The sequence below is a fragment of the Trichechus manatus genome, unplaced genomic scaffold, assembly GCF_000243295.1.
Source record: "Trichechus manatus latirostris isolate Lorelei unplaced genomic scaffold, TriManLat1.0 scaffold00046, whole genome shotgun sequence".
Classification (NCBI taxonomy): domain Eukaryota; kingdom Metazoa; phylum Chordata; class Mammalia; order Sirenia; family Trichechidae; genus Trichechus; species Trichechus manatus.
Window position 1 is genome coordinate 9,789,433 of NW_004443982.1, and position 18,007 is coordinate 9,807,439.

The 18,007-nt window shown below is 41.0% G+C and overlaps 1 protein-coding gene across 1 annotated transcript in view; it reads left to right on the forward strand.

Moving 5' to 3' along the window:
• Nucleotides 1-18,007, forward strand: part of EFHC2 (EF-hand domain containing 2) — a 237,807-nt gene that overhangs the window by 198,892 nt on the left and 20,908 nt on the right. Inside the window, exons 13-14 of the mRNA XM_023731842.1 lie at nucleotides 3,076-3,273; nucleotides 5,178-5,270. Of these exons, the coding sequence (XP_023587610.1) occupies nucleotides 3,076-3,273; nucleotides 5,178-5,270 (291 nt within the window). The remainder of the gene's footprint in view (nucleotides 1-3,075; nucleotides 3,274-5,177; nucleotides 5,271-18,007) is intronic.

Sequence of the window (18,007 nt, forward strand, 5' to 3'; positions counted from 1 at the left end):
ATAATATGTCTTGGTGACTTTCTTTTGGGATCTACCTTATGTGGGGTTCGATGAGCATCTTGAATAGATATCTTCTCATCTTTCATGATATCAGGGAAGTTTTCTGTTGAGAAATCTTGAACAATTTTCTCTGTATTTTCTGGTACCCCCTGTTCTGGTACTCCAGTCACTTATAGGTTATTTCTGTTGATACAGTCCCACATGACTCTTAGAGTTTCTTCATTCTTTTTAATTCTTTTATCTGATTTTTCCTGAATAAGTTGGCGTCAGGAGCTTTATCTTCAATGTCACTAATTCTAACTTCTACTGGTAATTCCAAGAAGTTCTCTTCCTCCAGAGAATTTATTGATTCTTTATCTTGGGAGCTTGTTGAAGCCATCATTCGCTGCCTCTTTATATGATTTGATATTGACGTCTCCGAGCCATCAATAAGTTATTATACTTTTACTTCTTATTTGTTTAGTGAGTCCTAGCTTCTTGTTTTGTTTTGTTTTGATATGCCCCAATAGGCTGCTCATGTGTGGTAGGTTGATTATTGACACTTTTGAAGCTCTAACTTCCTGTCACCAGGTAATTAGTTCTGTAACTAAGTATGTGCCCACAGGAGTCCATTAAATTTTCCTATATGGGTTCAGCTCAGGTGATCAGGCAGTCAGTCACCAAATGTGTGGTACAGGCTCTCACCTACAGTCCTAGAGAGGGATGTGTGATTGGTGTAGGCACTGGACTCTGGCTGTGGTAGGGGACCATGCGCTGAGCCAGGCAGGGGGCTGACGGCTGCCCCTGAGAATCTGAAAGGAAAGTGTGTCCCTATTCTCTAGGGGGGGTAAGTAGGTGAGTTTTGCAGCCAGACTATGAGCACCCCACTCTGTTGGCTGTAAAGATTCAAGGGCACCACTTTTTCTTGGACTCCTATAGCAGATGACTAGGAGGTTTACATGACGCCACCAGTCCTCAAGCCCGCTGCAGGTCGATAACAGTGCCTACTTAAGGGGCAGGACGGTTTCAGGGGTCACAAATCTGCCACTTCACAGCTGAAACAGTTGAAGTTAAACTTCAGCTGTTTGCCCTGTTGTACTGTGGTAGTGAGAGCTAACACTGTTGAGATGGGTCCCACAAGTCTATACAGGGGTGTAAGGTGCTCAGAGTCTGCCGGCCCCTTATGCCTGTGCCCAGCAAAGGAGCTGTGCCGACCCTGTGTTCCTGACTTAGGGGAGCAAGTAGGTTATTTGTTCCCTCTTCAAGGCCAGGAGTATGGGTCAGGGCACCTTTTGGAATCTACTTCTGGCCCAGCGGACTCCCAGTGCAGAGCGCAGACGGAGGAGGTAAAAGGGAGAGAGGTTTTTCCCAAATGGGCTTTTTTTTTTTTTTTTAAATCTCCGCGAAAGGCTGCATGCATGTACTTATCTTTAGCCACTTGGGAGCTGCTTTTCACTGGTTCGGAGTGTCCAAGCAGAATCTCTGCTACTGGATCTCTCTCATTGTGGAAACTGCTTTCTGAGCACGCACAGCTGTTTGCCTGCTTCACTGCGGACGCATAGTGGCTGGGAAGTTGCCGAAGAGTTGCCTTCCCGCCACTGCCACTCTGGTGCTGCTGGCTTCTTCCAAACCGTCTCCCTTTCCCCCCACCACTCAGTCTGATTCCTCAACTTTGCCTTGTTCAGGGCTCCTAGATATTCATATATAATCAAATCACTTGTTTTTCCAGGTCTTTGTTGTAAGAGGGATATAGGAAGCATCTTACTACACTGCCATCTTGGCTCCGCCCCCATTGTTGTTTGTTTCATGGGCCTGTCTAATGTTTTGCTGAAGGGTGAATCTCAGGAGTAACTTAAGTACTGAGCTAAAAGAGTGTCTGGGGGGCCATACTGTCGGGGTTTCTCCAGTCTCTGTCAGACCACTAAGTCTGGTCTTTTTTTTTTGGTGAGTTAGAATTTTGTTCTACGTTTTTCTCCAGTTCTGTCTGGGACCCTCTACTGTGATCCCTGTCAGAGCAGTCAGTGGTGGTAGCCGGGCATCATCTAGTTGTACTGGACTCAGTCTGGTGGAGGCTGTGGTACTTGTGGTCCATTAGTTCTAAGGAAATTCTTGACTAGAAGAACCTGGAATTATTAAATGATAATGGTAATGACAAGAAATATGTAAGAGAACTAAAAGCCTTATCCTAAAAGACAAGTCTATAGCAGAAGAATAAAGAAAATCTTATATTCCCTCCTTTATCTGGGATTCTTTGGAATGGAATTATTTCTGGTAAGTAAATTATCTAAACAATTGAAGCTTATTGATTTAACCACCATAACAGTTCGCATTTGATGTAATTCTCGTGCGTACTGTGTAATTTCTGGCATTAATACAGAGAATATTGAAAACAATTCAGCCAATTTGTTTGGCGTTTGGTCCTCATTATTAATTTATTATTGTTGTTTTTGTCATTGTTTGTTTGTTTTTTTTAAGCTCTGCCAAATAATCTCAGTGCCATGGTCCATGTAAAGGGCCATTTGCCCCCTCAGGACTCAGCTATACCCTTATATAGCTCTTTTAACTTTTAACTGTTTTTCTCTCATTTTGTTCTCATTGCCAGGGCATGCCAGTTTTTACTTTTTACTGCAGAAATCTACATGATTGCTTTCCCTATCCCAAAACACCTTTTCTAATTTATTGATTTATAAATTTTATACCTTGGGAAACCAGAAACTCTCATCTGTTCCTATTTTGTGTAAAGTAAGATTAATAGATGCTAAATGAAGTCATGTACTTAGTGACAGGTTTTTTGACCATCCAAAGACTTTCAAAATTTACTTTCCAATTGAAGGCGGTTGTCTGGAGTGGCAGAAGTTTGACACTGGGCAAAAATGCCAATTTATTTATAAGCTACAGTGTTTATGGTTTTCCATTATAGCATTGGTGCCTTACTACTGCTCCAAAATTAAGTAGAGAAATTAAGTTAAAGAAAAATAATCACCTTTGCTCCATGCAGTTGGTAAAAATTTTGTAAAATGGAATTTGGATCTTTTTGTAAAAGGAGAGGTAAAATATTCTTATTTCCTCATGAGTGTTTTTCCATTTTTTTAACAGAGAAATAATAATGAGTATAACTGTCGGGAAACTCACAGACCATGAGGTTATAACCATTGCACGTTACTATCGTGCACTCGAGGACAAGGATCCACATGTGAATGTCTTAATTACAATGGCCCATGAACAGCTCAAGAAAAATGCTTTTGAGAATTTTGACAGACTAATCTCTACCTGCGAGTATGAAGATCGAGAAAAGTAAGCTTTTTAAAAAAATTCTAATAAATCATTTATGTTTCCATGAAACCCAAGAAATGAAGGAGTTTATATTTTATCAAAAACGATAAAAAGAAAATTGGCATTTCTCATCGTACTCCACTATTTAGTAAAGCCATTTTAAATCCTTTTAGGAGAGTATCTGGTTATAAATGTTTTGTAGTAATGGTGAGCTTTGTTTGTTGATGGAATAGGGGAGGCGTGTAGCTTCAGAAGAATATGGTGTCCCTTGTATTTTCTTTTCATTGGTTTCTAGAAGCTTTCATCTGAAACACAGTAAACCAAGATGTTAGAAGGTTTAATTTTGAATTGTCTTCTTCTTACATTGTTTTAGTGCCCACTGGGATTTATAAATGTGACTTTTATAATAAACAGGACAGGGAATTTGCAAGTAAAGTTTCTATAGAGTTTCTTTGAAATGATTCTTCTTGAAAATGATGAAGCGCAGCATAGTGTATTTCTAATACATTTATCATATTTGTGTGGAGCTTCCTTAAGTCAGTTAAATATACAACTGGAATCCCATTTTAATATGTTTTGGTGTTCATCTTACCTGCAGGCCTGATATAGTGGGGGGCATACTCATCTAGAAGTTAGAAAATCTTAGTTCTAACTCTGGTTTCTAGTCTTGTGACTGCATACCACTGCCATCTTCCTTCCCTCATCCCAAGACCTGAAGTCTTTACTCAAAGCAGCCAGCTGCATACCCTAAATATCTTTGAAGGTCACGTGTTGTTGTGTGTCATCTAGTCAATTCTGACTCATAGCGACCCTGTATGACAGAGTAGAACTGCCCTATAGGGTTTCCTAGGTTGTAATCTTTATGGAAGCAGATCACCAGGTCTTTTCTCCTGCGGAGCCACTGGTGGGTTCAAACCCCCGACCTTTCGGTTAGCAGCCAAGCACTTAACCATTGCACCACCAGGGCTCTTTTTAAGATCCCATAGTTTATCTTAAAAGTGAGCATTGATTTTTTTTTCCTAATCTATAACACATCCTTGTTGATTTTTTATAAAGAGGTATTTGTCCTTGAATCTGTGAGCCTCCCTGAGCCTCCCAGACCATGTGAAGCCTGAGCTTTGCATGACCCTGGCCCTGCCTTCCACCCTGATGGTGCCCCTTCTTCAGGGTGAGAAGTGTGAGCTTCTTTCACTATAGAAACATCACTTTAGAATAAGGGGGATGTTTGTTTGATCAGATAGCTCTGAGGTTCTTCCAGATCTGACAAGTTTTGTATCTAGACGTAAACATTCTTGTCATTTTATAACCTCATTACAAAGAAAGAAGCCCACTTTTTTGCGTTTGTTCTAATTCTTCCTGATACCCAGAACAACATTTATTGAGTGGGATAAGCATTTTTGTGCCCCCAGCATGTTAGTAAAAATTACTCTTGGGCTTTTCTGGAGAAATCATCTAACAAAATTGAGGTTACTACCCCTACTCTAGTTCCCAGGATAAAAGGTTTGGGTCCAAGGAAAAGACCAGAAAAACACCCTCAAGTCATATCATACTTATGTTGGAGGGTCTAGATGCCTGTCAAATTAAGAGATATTTTCAAGTATCAGAACCATTTTTGACTAGTGGTCAAGAATGAAGATCAATTACTTAGAGCAACACTCATGGCTGCACGTACTATCACTAACCACGAATTCTGAATCTTGACGGAAAGGCCTTTGTGAGACAGAATCTGGTGATTTCTGAAATGGAAAATGTTGGTGAAATATGATATGATTGTTTTTCCTTACTACAAATGCAAATACCAATTTTTATGTTTATTTCCCTGTGCACATTTTTAGGACATATCTATATTTTCTTTCCTCTAACATGTAGTTGTTAGTAGAAAGACACAAGGTATGTAAAAGCCTATTTTCTTTCTTTTAATGCAGGAAAAAAGTATTACCTAGCAAAGACATCAGAAGGCTGTGCAAGTCCTCTAGGTTACCTGTGAAGGAAGATCTTCTAGCATCCTTACTGTCCCGGTAAGCAAGAGCTCCATTCTGGATGGAGATTGTCCTACATATTTTTCTTTTGAGGACTAGTCCTGGTTTTACATCTACCTTTAGTTACTCTTGACCTCTTGTGTTTTGATTATATTATTGATGACATGCCTCCATTTACATGTTACAAAAGGAAAAGCTAGTTGTTTTAAATGTTAAAGAAAAGAGCCTATTATGAATTATTATTATTTTTAACATTAATACACACATATACACAGGTTCCTGGAGGAAAATGTATAACTTTTTGGTTCTGAGGACATTAAATGTAAAATTCAAGGCAGGTTTCTCAAAGTATTTCCTGATGATTAAGACATATAATAAGAGGACCTAGTGTTATTTGCGTAGAGCTCTATCCTGCTAGAGCACCAGATGTAAAGCATAGATTTTGATGTCCCAAAAGGAATTTCCAAAACACATCATTTCTCCTGTTGAACCTGACTTTTGACTTTCTGGCACCACCCTCCCAGCCACCCAGACATAAGACTCTGGTCATCTTTTATGCTTCCTATGGCATCAGCCCAGCCCCTCCTCTTATTTACATATCTTGATAATTCTGACATTTTGGACTATGTTTTAGGCATTGTGTTTGTAGTTTACTTATCTCATTTACTTTCGGAGAGCGACTTTGTGAGATCGGAACTCTTGTTCTTCCTCTCTTATACACGAGGATGCTGAGGTTTAGAGAAATAAGTATTTTGCCTGAAGTCATATAACCCAGAAGACGAAGAGCTGTGACTTGATCCCTGAACCTTTCAAATACACATCCTCTGGCTATAACTATATTGAATTATTGTCTGTGAATAACCAGTGGATGACAGTTCTACTCACTTAGTTATCTAGTGCTGCTATAACACAAATACCACAAGTGGGTGGCTTTAACAAGCAGAAATTTATTTTCTCATCATTTAGGAGGCTAGAAGTCCAAATTCAGGGTCCTGGCTCTCTCTGTTGGCTCTGGAGGAAGATCACTGTCTCTTGGAGCTTCTGCTCCTGGGCAGTCTTCATGTGGCTAGCCTCTCTATTCCTCCATCTCTGCTTCCTAGATTACTTGTTTAATCTCTTTTATATTTCAAAAAAGATTGACTCAAGGGATACCCTGCACTAATCCTGCCTCATTAATATAACAAAGGCAACCATTCTCAAATGGGATTATAACCGCAGTCATAGAGGTTAGGATTTACAACACATATTTTTTGGGGACATAATTCAATCTATAACACTACCGCTTATATCCACTCTCTTCTCTCCATTCCCACCATCGTTACTCTGGTCTGACCCATATTTCTTCTTCACTATTGAAAGGGCCTCCATGTTGGTCTTTGTTCCACAGGACTCTAAATTTTTAAATTTTTCCTTACATACAGTAGCTAAGTATCTTCTAAGAGTACAAATGTCATTGTGTCATTCTTCTATTCACAAACCCATGACGTCTCTTTGTTCACCAAGGAAGACCAGACTCCTTAGCTTTGAACTACTTCTCCCCCTTCTCTGTTGTGGAGCTTGGGGTGGTCAGTTGGAGCATTGTTCTCAAGCAAGGGCTAGAATAGGGAGTCCTCATCTGAGACAAAAGGGAGAAACCAAGGTACAGATAAAACTAAATCCCATGTGAGGAAACAGGGTCCAAGGTGTCAGAAGGGGAATCCAGAAGAGAACCAATCTAGTTGGATGTGTACATGTGTTGGGTTGACCTGGAGTAATTTTCTAGAAGATATGCTCATTTACTTCTATTCACTAGCAGCAGTGTGAGGTGCTAGTATAAAGGACCTGGGATGAAGTAGGCAGGCCTAGAAGTCCAAGCTCTTCACAGGTGGGACTTGAATCTGTTGAATCATACATACCTTGCTCATGGACAGGAAGACTCAACATTGTGAAAATGTCAATTCTACCCAAAGCAATCTACAGATACAATGCAATCCCGATCCAAATACCAAAAACATTCTTTAATGAGATGGAGAAACAAATTACCAACTTCATATGGAAAGGGAAGAGGCCCTGGAGAAGTAAAGCATTACTCAAGAAGAAGAACAAAGTGGGAGGCATCATACTACCTGATCTTAGAACATATTATACTGCCACGGTAGTCAAAACAGTCTTGTATTGGTACAATAATAGATACATAGACCAATGGAACAGAATTGAGAATCCAGACATAAATTCATCCACCTATGAGCAGCTGATATTTGACAAAGGCCCAAAGTGCATTAACTGGGGAGAAGACAGTCTCTTTAACAAATGGTGCTGGCATAACTGGATATCCATCTGCAAAAAACTGAAACAAGACCGATACCTCACACCATGCACAAAAACTAACTCAAAATAGATCGAAGACCTAAATATCAAATCAAAAATTATAAAGATCATGGAAGAAAAAATAGGGACAATGCTAGGAGCCCTAATACATGGCATAAACACAATACGAACCATAAGTAACAATGCACAAGCACCAGAAGAGAGACTAGATAACTGGGAGCTCCTAAAAATCAAACACTTATGCTCATCAAAAAATTTCACCAAAAGAGTCAAAAGACAACCTACTGACTGGGAAAAAAATTTTGGCTATGACAAATCTGATTAGCATCTAATCTCTAAAATCTTCAAGATACTGCAAAACCTCAACAGCAAAAAGACAAATAACCCAATTAAAAAATGGGCAAAGGATATGAACAGGCACTTCGCCAAAGAAGACATTCAGGCAGCTAACGGACACATGAAGAAATGCTCACGATCATTAGCCATTAGAGAAATGCAAATCAAAACTACAATAAGATACCATCTCACCCCAAGAAGGCTAGCATTAATCAAAAAAAAAAAAAAACACAAAATAATAAATGCTGGAGAAGTTGTGGAGAGACTGGAACACTTATACGCTGTTGTTGGGAATGTAAAATGGTACAACTGCTTCGGAAACCGGTTTGGCACTTCAAAGTACCATACAATCCAGCAGTTCTGCTCCTTGGAATATATCCTAGAGAAATAAGAGCCGTCACATGAATAGATACATGCACACCCATGTTCATTGCAGCACTGTTCACAATAGCAAAAATATGGAAACAACCTAGGTGCCCATCAACGGATGAATGGATAAACAAATTATGGTATAGTCACACAATGAAATACTACACAATGATAAAGAGCAATGATGAAGCCATGAAACATCTTATAACATGGAGGAATCTGGAGGGCATTATGCTGAGTGAATTTATTCAGTCACAGAAGGACAAATATTGTATAAGAGCACTGTTAAAGAACTCAAAAAAAGATTTAGACACAGAAGAAAACATTCTTTGATGGTTACGAGGGTGGGGAGGGAGGGTGAGGGTTATTCTCTAGATAGTAGACAAGAATTATCTTAGGTGAAGGGAAGGACAGCACTCACTATAGGGGAAGTCAGCACAACTGGACTAAACCAAAGCTAAGAAATTTTCTGAATACAATCAAACACTTTGAGGGACAGAGTAGCAGGGGCTGGGGGCTGGGGACCATGCTTTCAGGGGACATCTAGGTCAATTGGCATAACAAAGCTTATCAAGAAAATGTTCTGCATCCTACTTTGGTGAGTGGTGTCTGGGGTCTTAAAAGCTTGCAAGCGGCCATCTAAGATTCATCAGTTGGTCCCAACCACCTGGAGCAAAGGAGAATGAAGAACACCAAAGACATAAGGAAAGTATTAGCCCAAGAGACAGAAAGGGCCACATAAACCAGAGACTTCATCAGTCTGAGACCAGAAGAACTAGATGGTGCCCGGCTACCACCAATGACTGCCCTGACAGGGAACACAACAGAGAGTCCCTGATGGAGCAGGAGAAATATGGGGTGCAGAACTCAAATTCTAGTAAAAAGACCAGACTTAATGGTCTGACTGAGACTGTAGGTACCCCGGAAAGCATGGCCACCGGACTCTCTGTCAGCCCAGAAGTAGAACAATTTCCTAGGCCAGCTCTTGGGACAAAGATTGGACTGGACTGTGGGACATAAAATAATACTCGTGAAGAGTATGCTTCTTAGCTCAGGTAGATACATGAGACTAAACAGGCAGCTTCTGTCAGGAGGTGAGATGAGAAGGTAGACAGAGTTAGGAGCTGGTTGAATGGACATGGGAAATCAGCGGTGGAAAGGAGGAGTGTACTGTCACAGTATAGGGAGAGCAGTTAGGGTCACATAACAATGTGTATAAATTTTTGTATAAGAGACTAACTTGAAATGTAAACTTTCACTTAAACTACAACAATAAACAAACAAACAAAAGAATCATGCTCCCAAAGCTCCTCTTCCTATTCCCAGTAGTCCAGCCAAATGGGATGCTTGACATTTCACACATATACTTGTGCCTTCCCACTTTTTTGCCTTGGCTATTTACTCAGTAGGAAATAGCTTCCATTTTTCTTAATCTGTTGAAAGCTTGCTCTTCCTTCAAGAAACCAGTTCAAGTAGCACCATATCCATTAAGTTCTCTTGGATTTGCTGAGCTGGCAGTAATTATCTCTTCCTAAGGATTCTCACAGCACAATTTATGTTTTGTCCCTTACCTTGTAATGAAGAGTTGTGACTTGACCTTTCTTTGATCCATTCACATTCAGAGACCTGCTTCTAACCTGTTTGATTCACCACCTATAAGCAACCAGTGGGTTGTCACGTCTTGACAATTTTACTCCTACTTTTTCTCTTATATTCTTTACATACACTTACTAGCTCTGTGGTCTTGTGCAAGATTTTTAACCTGCCTGAAACTCAGATTCCTTACCTCTAGAATGAGACTCCTGCTCTAGTGGTTCTGAGGATTAACTGAGATAATATAGGTAAAATACTCAGCATAGCGCCTGGCACTAAGAATTGGTTGAGAATTAGGAGACAAGTTTAAGTTGGGGATCATAGACCACACACTCTGACTTGGAAAGGAACTGGAAGAAACCTGTATCCTTCTCTACAGAGGAGGCCTTGTTTTTGAATACCTGGATCTAAATGTCTTTCACACTTTAAGCTGTCTTCTGATCAGGAAGCTGTGGATGTTTATTAGATTATCTCTTGATGGCCTCAAGGATGAGTTGTCCTGGAAAGTCTTATAATGTGGGAGCCTGGCCTCTGGAGGACCTAGATGTTTCTTATCCAATGCTGAGGGCACCAAGTCATCATTCCTTTATTCTGTCAGCAGACTGTTTTGTCTTTGCCTTTAAGATTTGAAACTAGAGGCAGAAAGACTGTTCTGCAACTTGCTTCGAAGTCATCTCAAACCATATTTGCCTCCAAGCCCAGCTTAGCTTTGAGGAGGTCATCCCTCTCAGCAGCTAAGCAGACCATGTTCAGTCTAAACTCAGCCTCTAATTGCACAGTGACCCTTCTCCACACTCAGGGGAAACTTTAGACTAATCGGATTAGAAAATGTCTCATTCCCATTCCCCTCTCCCTCCAATATGCCCTGCCATGATTTGGGTCACATGCTTAGTGTTTTGCATCATCTCCGCAGATTCCTTTCAAAGACTGTCCTAATTCCTAATGGGCCCATCAGCCTGCAGCTTGCATTTATATTCTGCATTCTTATTGTTCCCCACAGACTCCACAGGGCTTTACAAAGCTTTGACCAGAGTCTCATTCTGCGCAGCCCTCCTATGGCACGCTGAGCCAGAGCCTCGTCTGACGTTTGCAGCCTCCTGAGGGAGGGAGATGTGGAGTTGGTTTGATTTTGTTCAATACACACTCTGCCCAGGGCTAGTTTTACCTGCCTGCTTCAGAAGTCAACTGCTGGGATGGAGAAAGGCAGCTGTTGAGCAGCTGCCTAACTTTACTATGTGAATGCAGATCAGGATAGGAAAAGAAAGAGATGGTTCAAGGTTTGGACGCTTTCAGCCAATGATTGTGACCTCCATATTCCTCCTGACCCTATGTATTACTACTAAAATTCCCCTTCTACTCCACTTACATTTTTCTTAGAATTCAGTTAGGTGTTTTCCTTATTAGCTCAACTCAAGCTGGAATCAGGACTTCAAAATCTTTTCACATCCAGTAACCCCAGCCCTCCATCAGCTCATGCTCTGGAAGCTGGTATGAGGTCACCTTCCTTGCCAAACAAATTCATTTCACTAATGCACAGAGCATCAGACTTAAATGTTCTGTAGAGGGGTAGCTATTATCCATTAATAACAGGAGTGACACTTTGTATTGACATAGTGCCAAGGACCCTAGAATCTTTTGTAAGTTCTTGCACATATTAAAAGGTACATTTTAGTTGATGGTAGGCATTGTTCCTCATTTCATAAGTGCAAACATTGAGGTGTAAGGAGACTTGGTCACTGAAAGGGCGTGCTTTGGGCCGAGATAAGTCACTCATGGAATTAAAACCAGGACTCCCTAAGATACCCTAAACTTTTGTTTCTATATGAGCTCCTATGAATAGGGAATATATCTTATTCATCTTTGTAGCCTCTGAGACTTGTCCAGTGCTAGTACACTGGGCAGATAAGCCAGTTGACCAGTTGCTATTCAGTCAATTCTGATTCATGGTGACCCCATGTGTGTCAGAGTAGAAATGTGCTCCATAGTGTTTCAATGGCTAGTTTTTCAGAAGTAGACAGCTAGGCCTTTCTTCCAAGTAGCCTCTGGGTGGACTCGAATCACCAACTTTTCAGTTAGCAGCCAAGCGCTTAACTGTTTCCGATACCCAGGGACTGCCACATTGGGCAGTTGGGGGAGTAGAAGAACATGGACTTGCTATCTACCAGAGCTGCTGCTGAAGTCCAACTCTGCTACTTCCTGGCTGTATGATACTTGTCAATTTACTTAATCCCTCTGAGCCTTCATTTGGATATTAATGTTTCCTCAGTACTAATAAGCAAGAAATTCTGATTCTCAAACCATAAGAAACCCATTGTTGTCGAGTCAGTTCCAACATAAGAGGTGGAGTAAATTCTGAGGTCATCCCATTCCGTGTTCCTTGTGGGGCTGGGGAGTAAAGAGGCAGCCTCCTCCTCTTGTGACTTTCTTAATCTAGACCTGGATTAATTGGAAATTCAAGTGCAACTCTTTCCCCAGCAGCTCTGCCCCAGGCTCATCTTTTACAGCTGACTAGAGGTTCCATGGAATGACTTACAACTGGCTTCCCAAGAGGGCTGGTGCCTTATCCAGAAACATCAGTTAAAATGGAATAAGTTAACAGGACTTTAAAATGGATCTTTAGAACCATCTCATTATACTCAACCCAGCCCTACCCCCTGCCCCCCTCCCAGAAGTACAGTTTGAGTTCATGCAATTTCATCCCATGATACCTGGCAATAAGGCTCAAGGGCAAGGGTAGAGCCATGTGGCTGCTATTGTTGGAGGGTTTGGTACACTGGGAAGTTTTCAGAAAGAAATGCCTTCCTTTCTCCTGCCCTCTCTCTCTCACACACACACATGTCTCTCTGATGCTTTCCAGATTTTCAAATATAAAGGTAATTTGTAGTTTTAGAAATTAAAAAAAAAAATCCAACACCATGTGGACCAACAGAGCATTGACTTGTGTGTCTGGTCCAGGCTTGGCAGCTGTGACCTGCCTTACCAAGGTGATCTGTGTTGGAATCAGAATTGGAATTTAGAGGCGTGGTCATTTAGAGGTAACCAGAGTTAGTCTTTGCCAACTTGAACAATGCCATCTTGCCAACCCTACATTTTTGTGACCAACCGATACAGTGGCCCAGAGCTCCCCTTTTTTCTCCAGTATCTAGTCTTTTAGAAATTCACCAGGTGTTTGAGGGTACACCCCTGGGTGCTTTGTGTACTGAACTGAAACCAAAGGCAACTACATGAGTCAACAATGTGTCTGCATTGCCCTCCCTGTCTCCCTCCTGTCCACCCCTGAACATGCAGCCCATCCCCTCTCTCCTCAGTTAGGAGATGGTCTTTGCTGCAGAGGGAAACCCGTGTAACTCTTCAGCAAAATACCGCTGCCACTAAGCCTTTCCCTTCCACAGATGGTGGAAATAAAGCAGTTCAGCATTCCCTGTGGCAAGGAGATGAATGGCTTCTACAGTTTTCAAGCCATTCATCATTTTTGGGAGGGGGAGCACGAGCATCAGTCAAATGTCACATTAGATTCACTTGTAAGAACTCCCACCAAGCAAGGCATCGGAAAGCATGTTTGGGAGTCATTATTATCTAGAGAGGAACCAGAGAAATCGCCTCACCTCCCATGTCCCCACAAACATGTCTCTTAGTTTGTGTAGTGAAGGAAATAGTGGAGTGCCCAAGTATCAGAGGAATGAAGAATTTATGGAGGTTTTAGGAAAACACTTAAGCACTGTGAGCTGGGACTTTAAAGTAAGGAGGCTGACTTTTTAACAAGCATAGAAAAGCTTAAAAGCCAGAATTAGTGTTGCCCTTTAGGGCAGTCACCCTGGAAGACTGTGCACTGACTCCAACAGTGTTGCCATAGAAAGTTCTTCTTTGGAATTGCCTTCAAAGCCTTTTTAAAGAATTTCCTCCAGAGTGGCAAATCTTCATCCTTTGACCATGGATCAGAGTTTTAGCAAGAGCCAAACTGTCATTTGGAAAGGAGCAAAGTAGGGGGTTCATGTGGAAAATCAGTAAGGTAATGTTTTTTGATCAGAAGCACAGCATGACCATGAAGTAAGGAGACAGATTTTCTGCATGATTCATAGGCTATCCCAAAATATTTTGAAAGGATGAATAGGATTTGGGAAATGATGGATTGTGGTCATAAGACAGAAGGAGGCCTCCACAAGAGGGGACTGGAGGAAGAACATTCAGGTGTAAATGTGGGCACCGACCTACCTATTCTCACTCCCCTAAGAGTCAAGCCTTTCTCCATCTCTGAACTGCTTCCCTTCATCTCTTACTCATCCAGCTTGTACTATTTTTAGAACTGGAGATCTCCTTTGTATCCTAGTTCTTCTCTCTTACAACCTCATCTAACAAGCATAAACCAAAAAACCAAACCCGTTGCTGTTGAGTACATTCCAACTCATAGCGATCCTATAGGACAGAGTAGAACTGCCCCATAGGGTTTCCAAGGATGTAAATCTTTACGGAAGCAGACTGTCACATCTTTCTTCCACGGAGTGGCTGGTAGGGTTCAAACTGCTGACTTTTCAGTTAGCAGCCGAGCATTTAACTACTGCGTCACCGGGGCTCCTTAAAAAATATGGAATGCTTCATTCTCTGTATCGTTCCAATTTTACTATATGTGCTGCTGAATTGAGCACATATATTAAATGTGGTGTATGTTATACACTAAGTCCCTGGGTGGTGCCATTGGTTAGCACACTTGACTGCTAAACGAAAGTAAGAAGACTGGGAGACTAATTCCTCGGGAACATGCTTCCAACCAGTAGTGCTCCTTTCTTGTACTTTCACATGCTTACTGCCTTGAAAAGCATGTTTTAAAGTCACTTATCTGTTTTTTACACTTTTAAAACTTTTATTTGTATCACGATAATACATGCTCATAGTTAAAAATAGTCAAATCATCCTAAAAAGCTTATTATTACAAAAAACAGCAGTCTCTTACCACATCCCTCCCCACTCCCTAGCCCCATTCACAGGAACCAGCTACTTCCAGCCCATTACTGTTGGTTCTTGCTGGATACCCTTAGGATCTTCTCTTTATCCCTGGTGTTCTGGAGGTTCATGATGACAGTTTGTGTGTGCTTGTGTGTGTGTGTGTGGCTGTGTATGGATTCATTGTGCATAGCACTTTATGGGCCCTTCCAGTCTATTTGGTTCTGAGAAAATTTCCATTAATTATTTAATAATTTTCTCCCCATCTAGTTTCACATTTATTTTATGAAAACTCCTGTTATTTGGATCCAAATTTGGATCTTTTCTTTCCCCAATTTTCTCTTTGCCATTATGATGTACTTACTAAGGGATTTGCCTCAATTTTATATTCCAACCTTCTATTGCATCTTTTTACTACTATCACATTTTTAATTCCAAGAATTATTGTTTTTTTTTTTACTTTCCAAGTGTTCCTTTTCAGTAGTTATCTGTTCTTTTTTTATGAGTATAATATATCCTCTTATCTCACGTCTTTCCCTCTGCTCCCTGAATTTCTTTGTTTCTCTGTTTCATTTTTTTTTTTCTGTTGCTGTTTTGGCATCTTCCATTCATTTTGGTAGCTTTGTCAGTGGATCTTGTTGATTGGTGGGTTTCTCTACAAAGGGTCAAGTCCTGAGCCCTCATTTTCATTAGGGAATCCCCAGAAGCCAGAATCTGAGTATTTTCTCTCTGAGTCTATTCATATTTTCTAGAGAAGAATCTAGTCTTCTCCTGCTAACGTAGGAATGAGGGTGGGATAGGGAAGGGAGGGGAGATTTAGCATGGCCACTGGCATTCTGGAAATAGGAAATGGGAAGGAAGGAGGCTGAGAGTCCCCAAGTTCAGTGTATAATGCTCTCCTCTGTCCTCATCATGCTTGGTCTGCCCGAGGTTAGAGTTTCTTTAGTTGAATTTATCTGGAAAACAAGCCTCTACTCCTCTACAGAGAGGAATACAGTGTAGAGGAAGTACTTGGTGGGTACAACTGCTCTTTCTTTATTCAGGCTTTCAAACAATCCTTGTTTTCAGCTCCACACCTTATCCTTGTGTTTAGTGGTACCTGGTGTCTGCAGTTGCTAAGTCTCTCAGGGGTTTTGTGGGCACATAGGCTGGTATCTCATTTCATCCCCTAGCTCCATGGGCATTTAAGGTTCAGCTTCCTCAGCTCTGCCAAGTTACTTACTCATCCTTGGTCTACTTTTCATCTTGTAGAAGATTTTGAGATCTCATGTCCACTGTTGTTGTTCTCCAACTATCTTTGTCATTGTGGGTTGTTATCTTATTTGTATTTCTATATTGTTGTTTTGATTGGATTTGGGGAGAAAAGGGAGATCATCATGATTTACTACAACTCTATATACTTCCCAAGAGCATAGAATTCTTTTAAGAATTAGCTTCTTTTATCCCTTCTAATTGAAAGATTCTTTGTTCTTTTCCCCCTGGCTCCCCTTGAGGAGGATTCCCATATCCATTGAGATCCTCTAAGACAGAACCAGAAAGAAAAACGTGGAGTATTTTAGCATATTAGCTCAACTTTTCTCCAAGGCCTGCCTCTGGACGTTGGAAAGGTGAAATCTTTCAAAAATTTTTTTCTCAAAAAAATTTTATGCATCATTTCTGAGCTGCTCACTTTTTCATTTACATCTTTTGATCCTTTTTGAATATCATTTGATTCTATTTATGGTACTTCTAAACAGGTGAATGGTAAATGTGTTAAGTCTGGCATGTCAGGAGCTAGGCAGGGAAGAAGGCTGGAGGTAGGTAGTAACAGGTAAGCATGAGTAAACATCAGACTTAGTGGTAGCAAGGTTCAGTAATAGGACTTTCCATGGTGACTTCCAGAAAATTCCCTGTAAGTTCCAAAGCCATCATCCAGGGCAAATGCAAAGTCAGGAACAGGGGCTCAGTTAGATAAGAACTTCAGGAAGGCCCCACTGAGGAAGTGACATTTGAATTGAGACTTTACAGACAAAGGCACCTGAAGGTCCAAACAGCTTGAATTTCTGGGAACAATGTCTTATGATCAGGAAACAAAAAAAACAAAAACCAGTGTGACTGGAACATTGTGAATAGGGAAAGAGTTTTAAGATGAGATGAGAGAGGTCAGAGGGGGCCAGATTACGCAGGGTCTTTTATGCCTCAATAAGGAGTTCAACTTGTGTTTTATATGGACTGGGAAGCCGTTGGAGAATTTCAGGCAAGGAATTGATTGATCTGATCACTCCAGTAGAGGATGGTCTGTAGCAAGGTAATACTAGAAGCAGAGAGACCAAGATAGGAAACTGTTCATGTAATCCAGATGAGAGATGACAGTGACTTGGAATTAGTGAGTAGTAAGGGAGATAGATGTCACCTTGAAGACTAAGGTATGCCTGACCCAAGCCATGGTGTTTTCAATCACCTCATATGCATGCAAAAGCTGGACAATGAATAAGGAAGACCGAAGAAGAATTGACGCCTTTGAATTGTGGTGTTGGCGAAGAATACTGAATATACCATGGATTTCCAAAAGAACAAACAAATCTGTGTTGGAAGAAATACAACCAGAGTGCTCCTTAGAAGGAAGGATGGTGAGACTACATCTTACATACTTTGGCCATGTTATCAGGAGGGATCAGTCCCTGGAGAAGGACATCATGCTTGGTAAAGTAGAGGGTCAACCAAAAAGAGGAAGACCCTCAAAGAGATGGATTGACACAGTGGCTGCAACAGTGGGCTCAAGCATAACAACTATTGTGAGGATGGCACAGGACCGAGCAGTGTTTCATTCTGTTGTACATAGGGTCGCTATGAGTCGGAACCAACTGGACAGCACCTAACAACAACAGCAACAAGGAAGATAGCCACCACCCATCTTTAGGTTTGTCATACTGTTGTGGCTTGCATGTTGCTATGCTGCTAGAAGCTATGTCACTGGTATCTCAAATACCAGCAGGATGACCCATGGTAAACAGGTTTCCATAGAGCTTCCAGACTAAGATAGACTAGGAAGAAAGGTCTGTCAATCTACTTCTAAAAATTAGCCAATAAAAACCCTATAGATCACAACAGAATATTGTCTGATATAGTGCTAGAAGATGAGCCCCCTAGATTGGAAGGCATTCAAAATACACAGTGGATTCAAGTATACTAATGATTGTGAAGATGGTGTAGGACCTGGCAACATTTTGTTCTGTTGTACATGGGGTCACCAT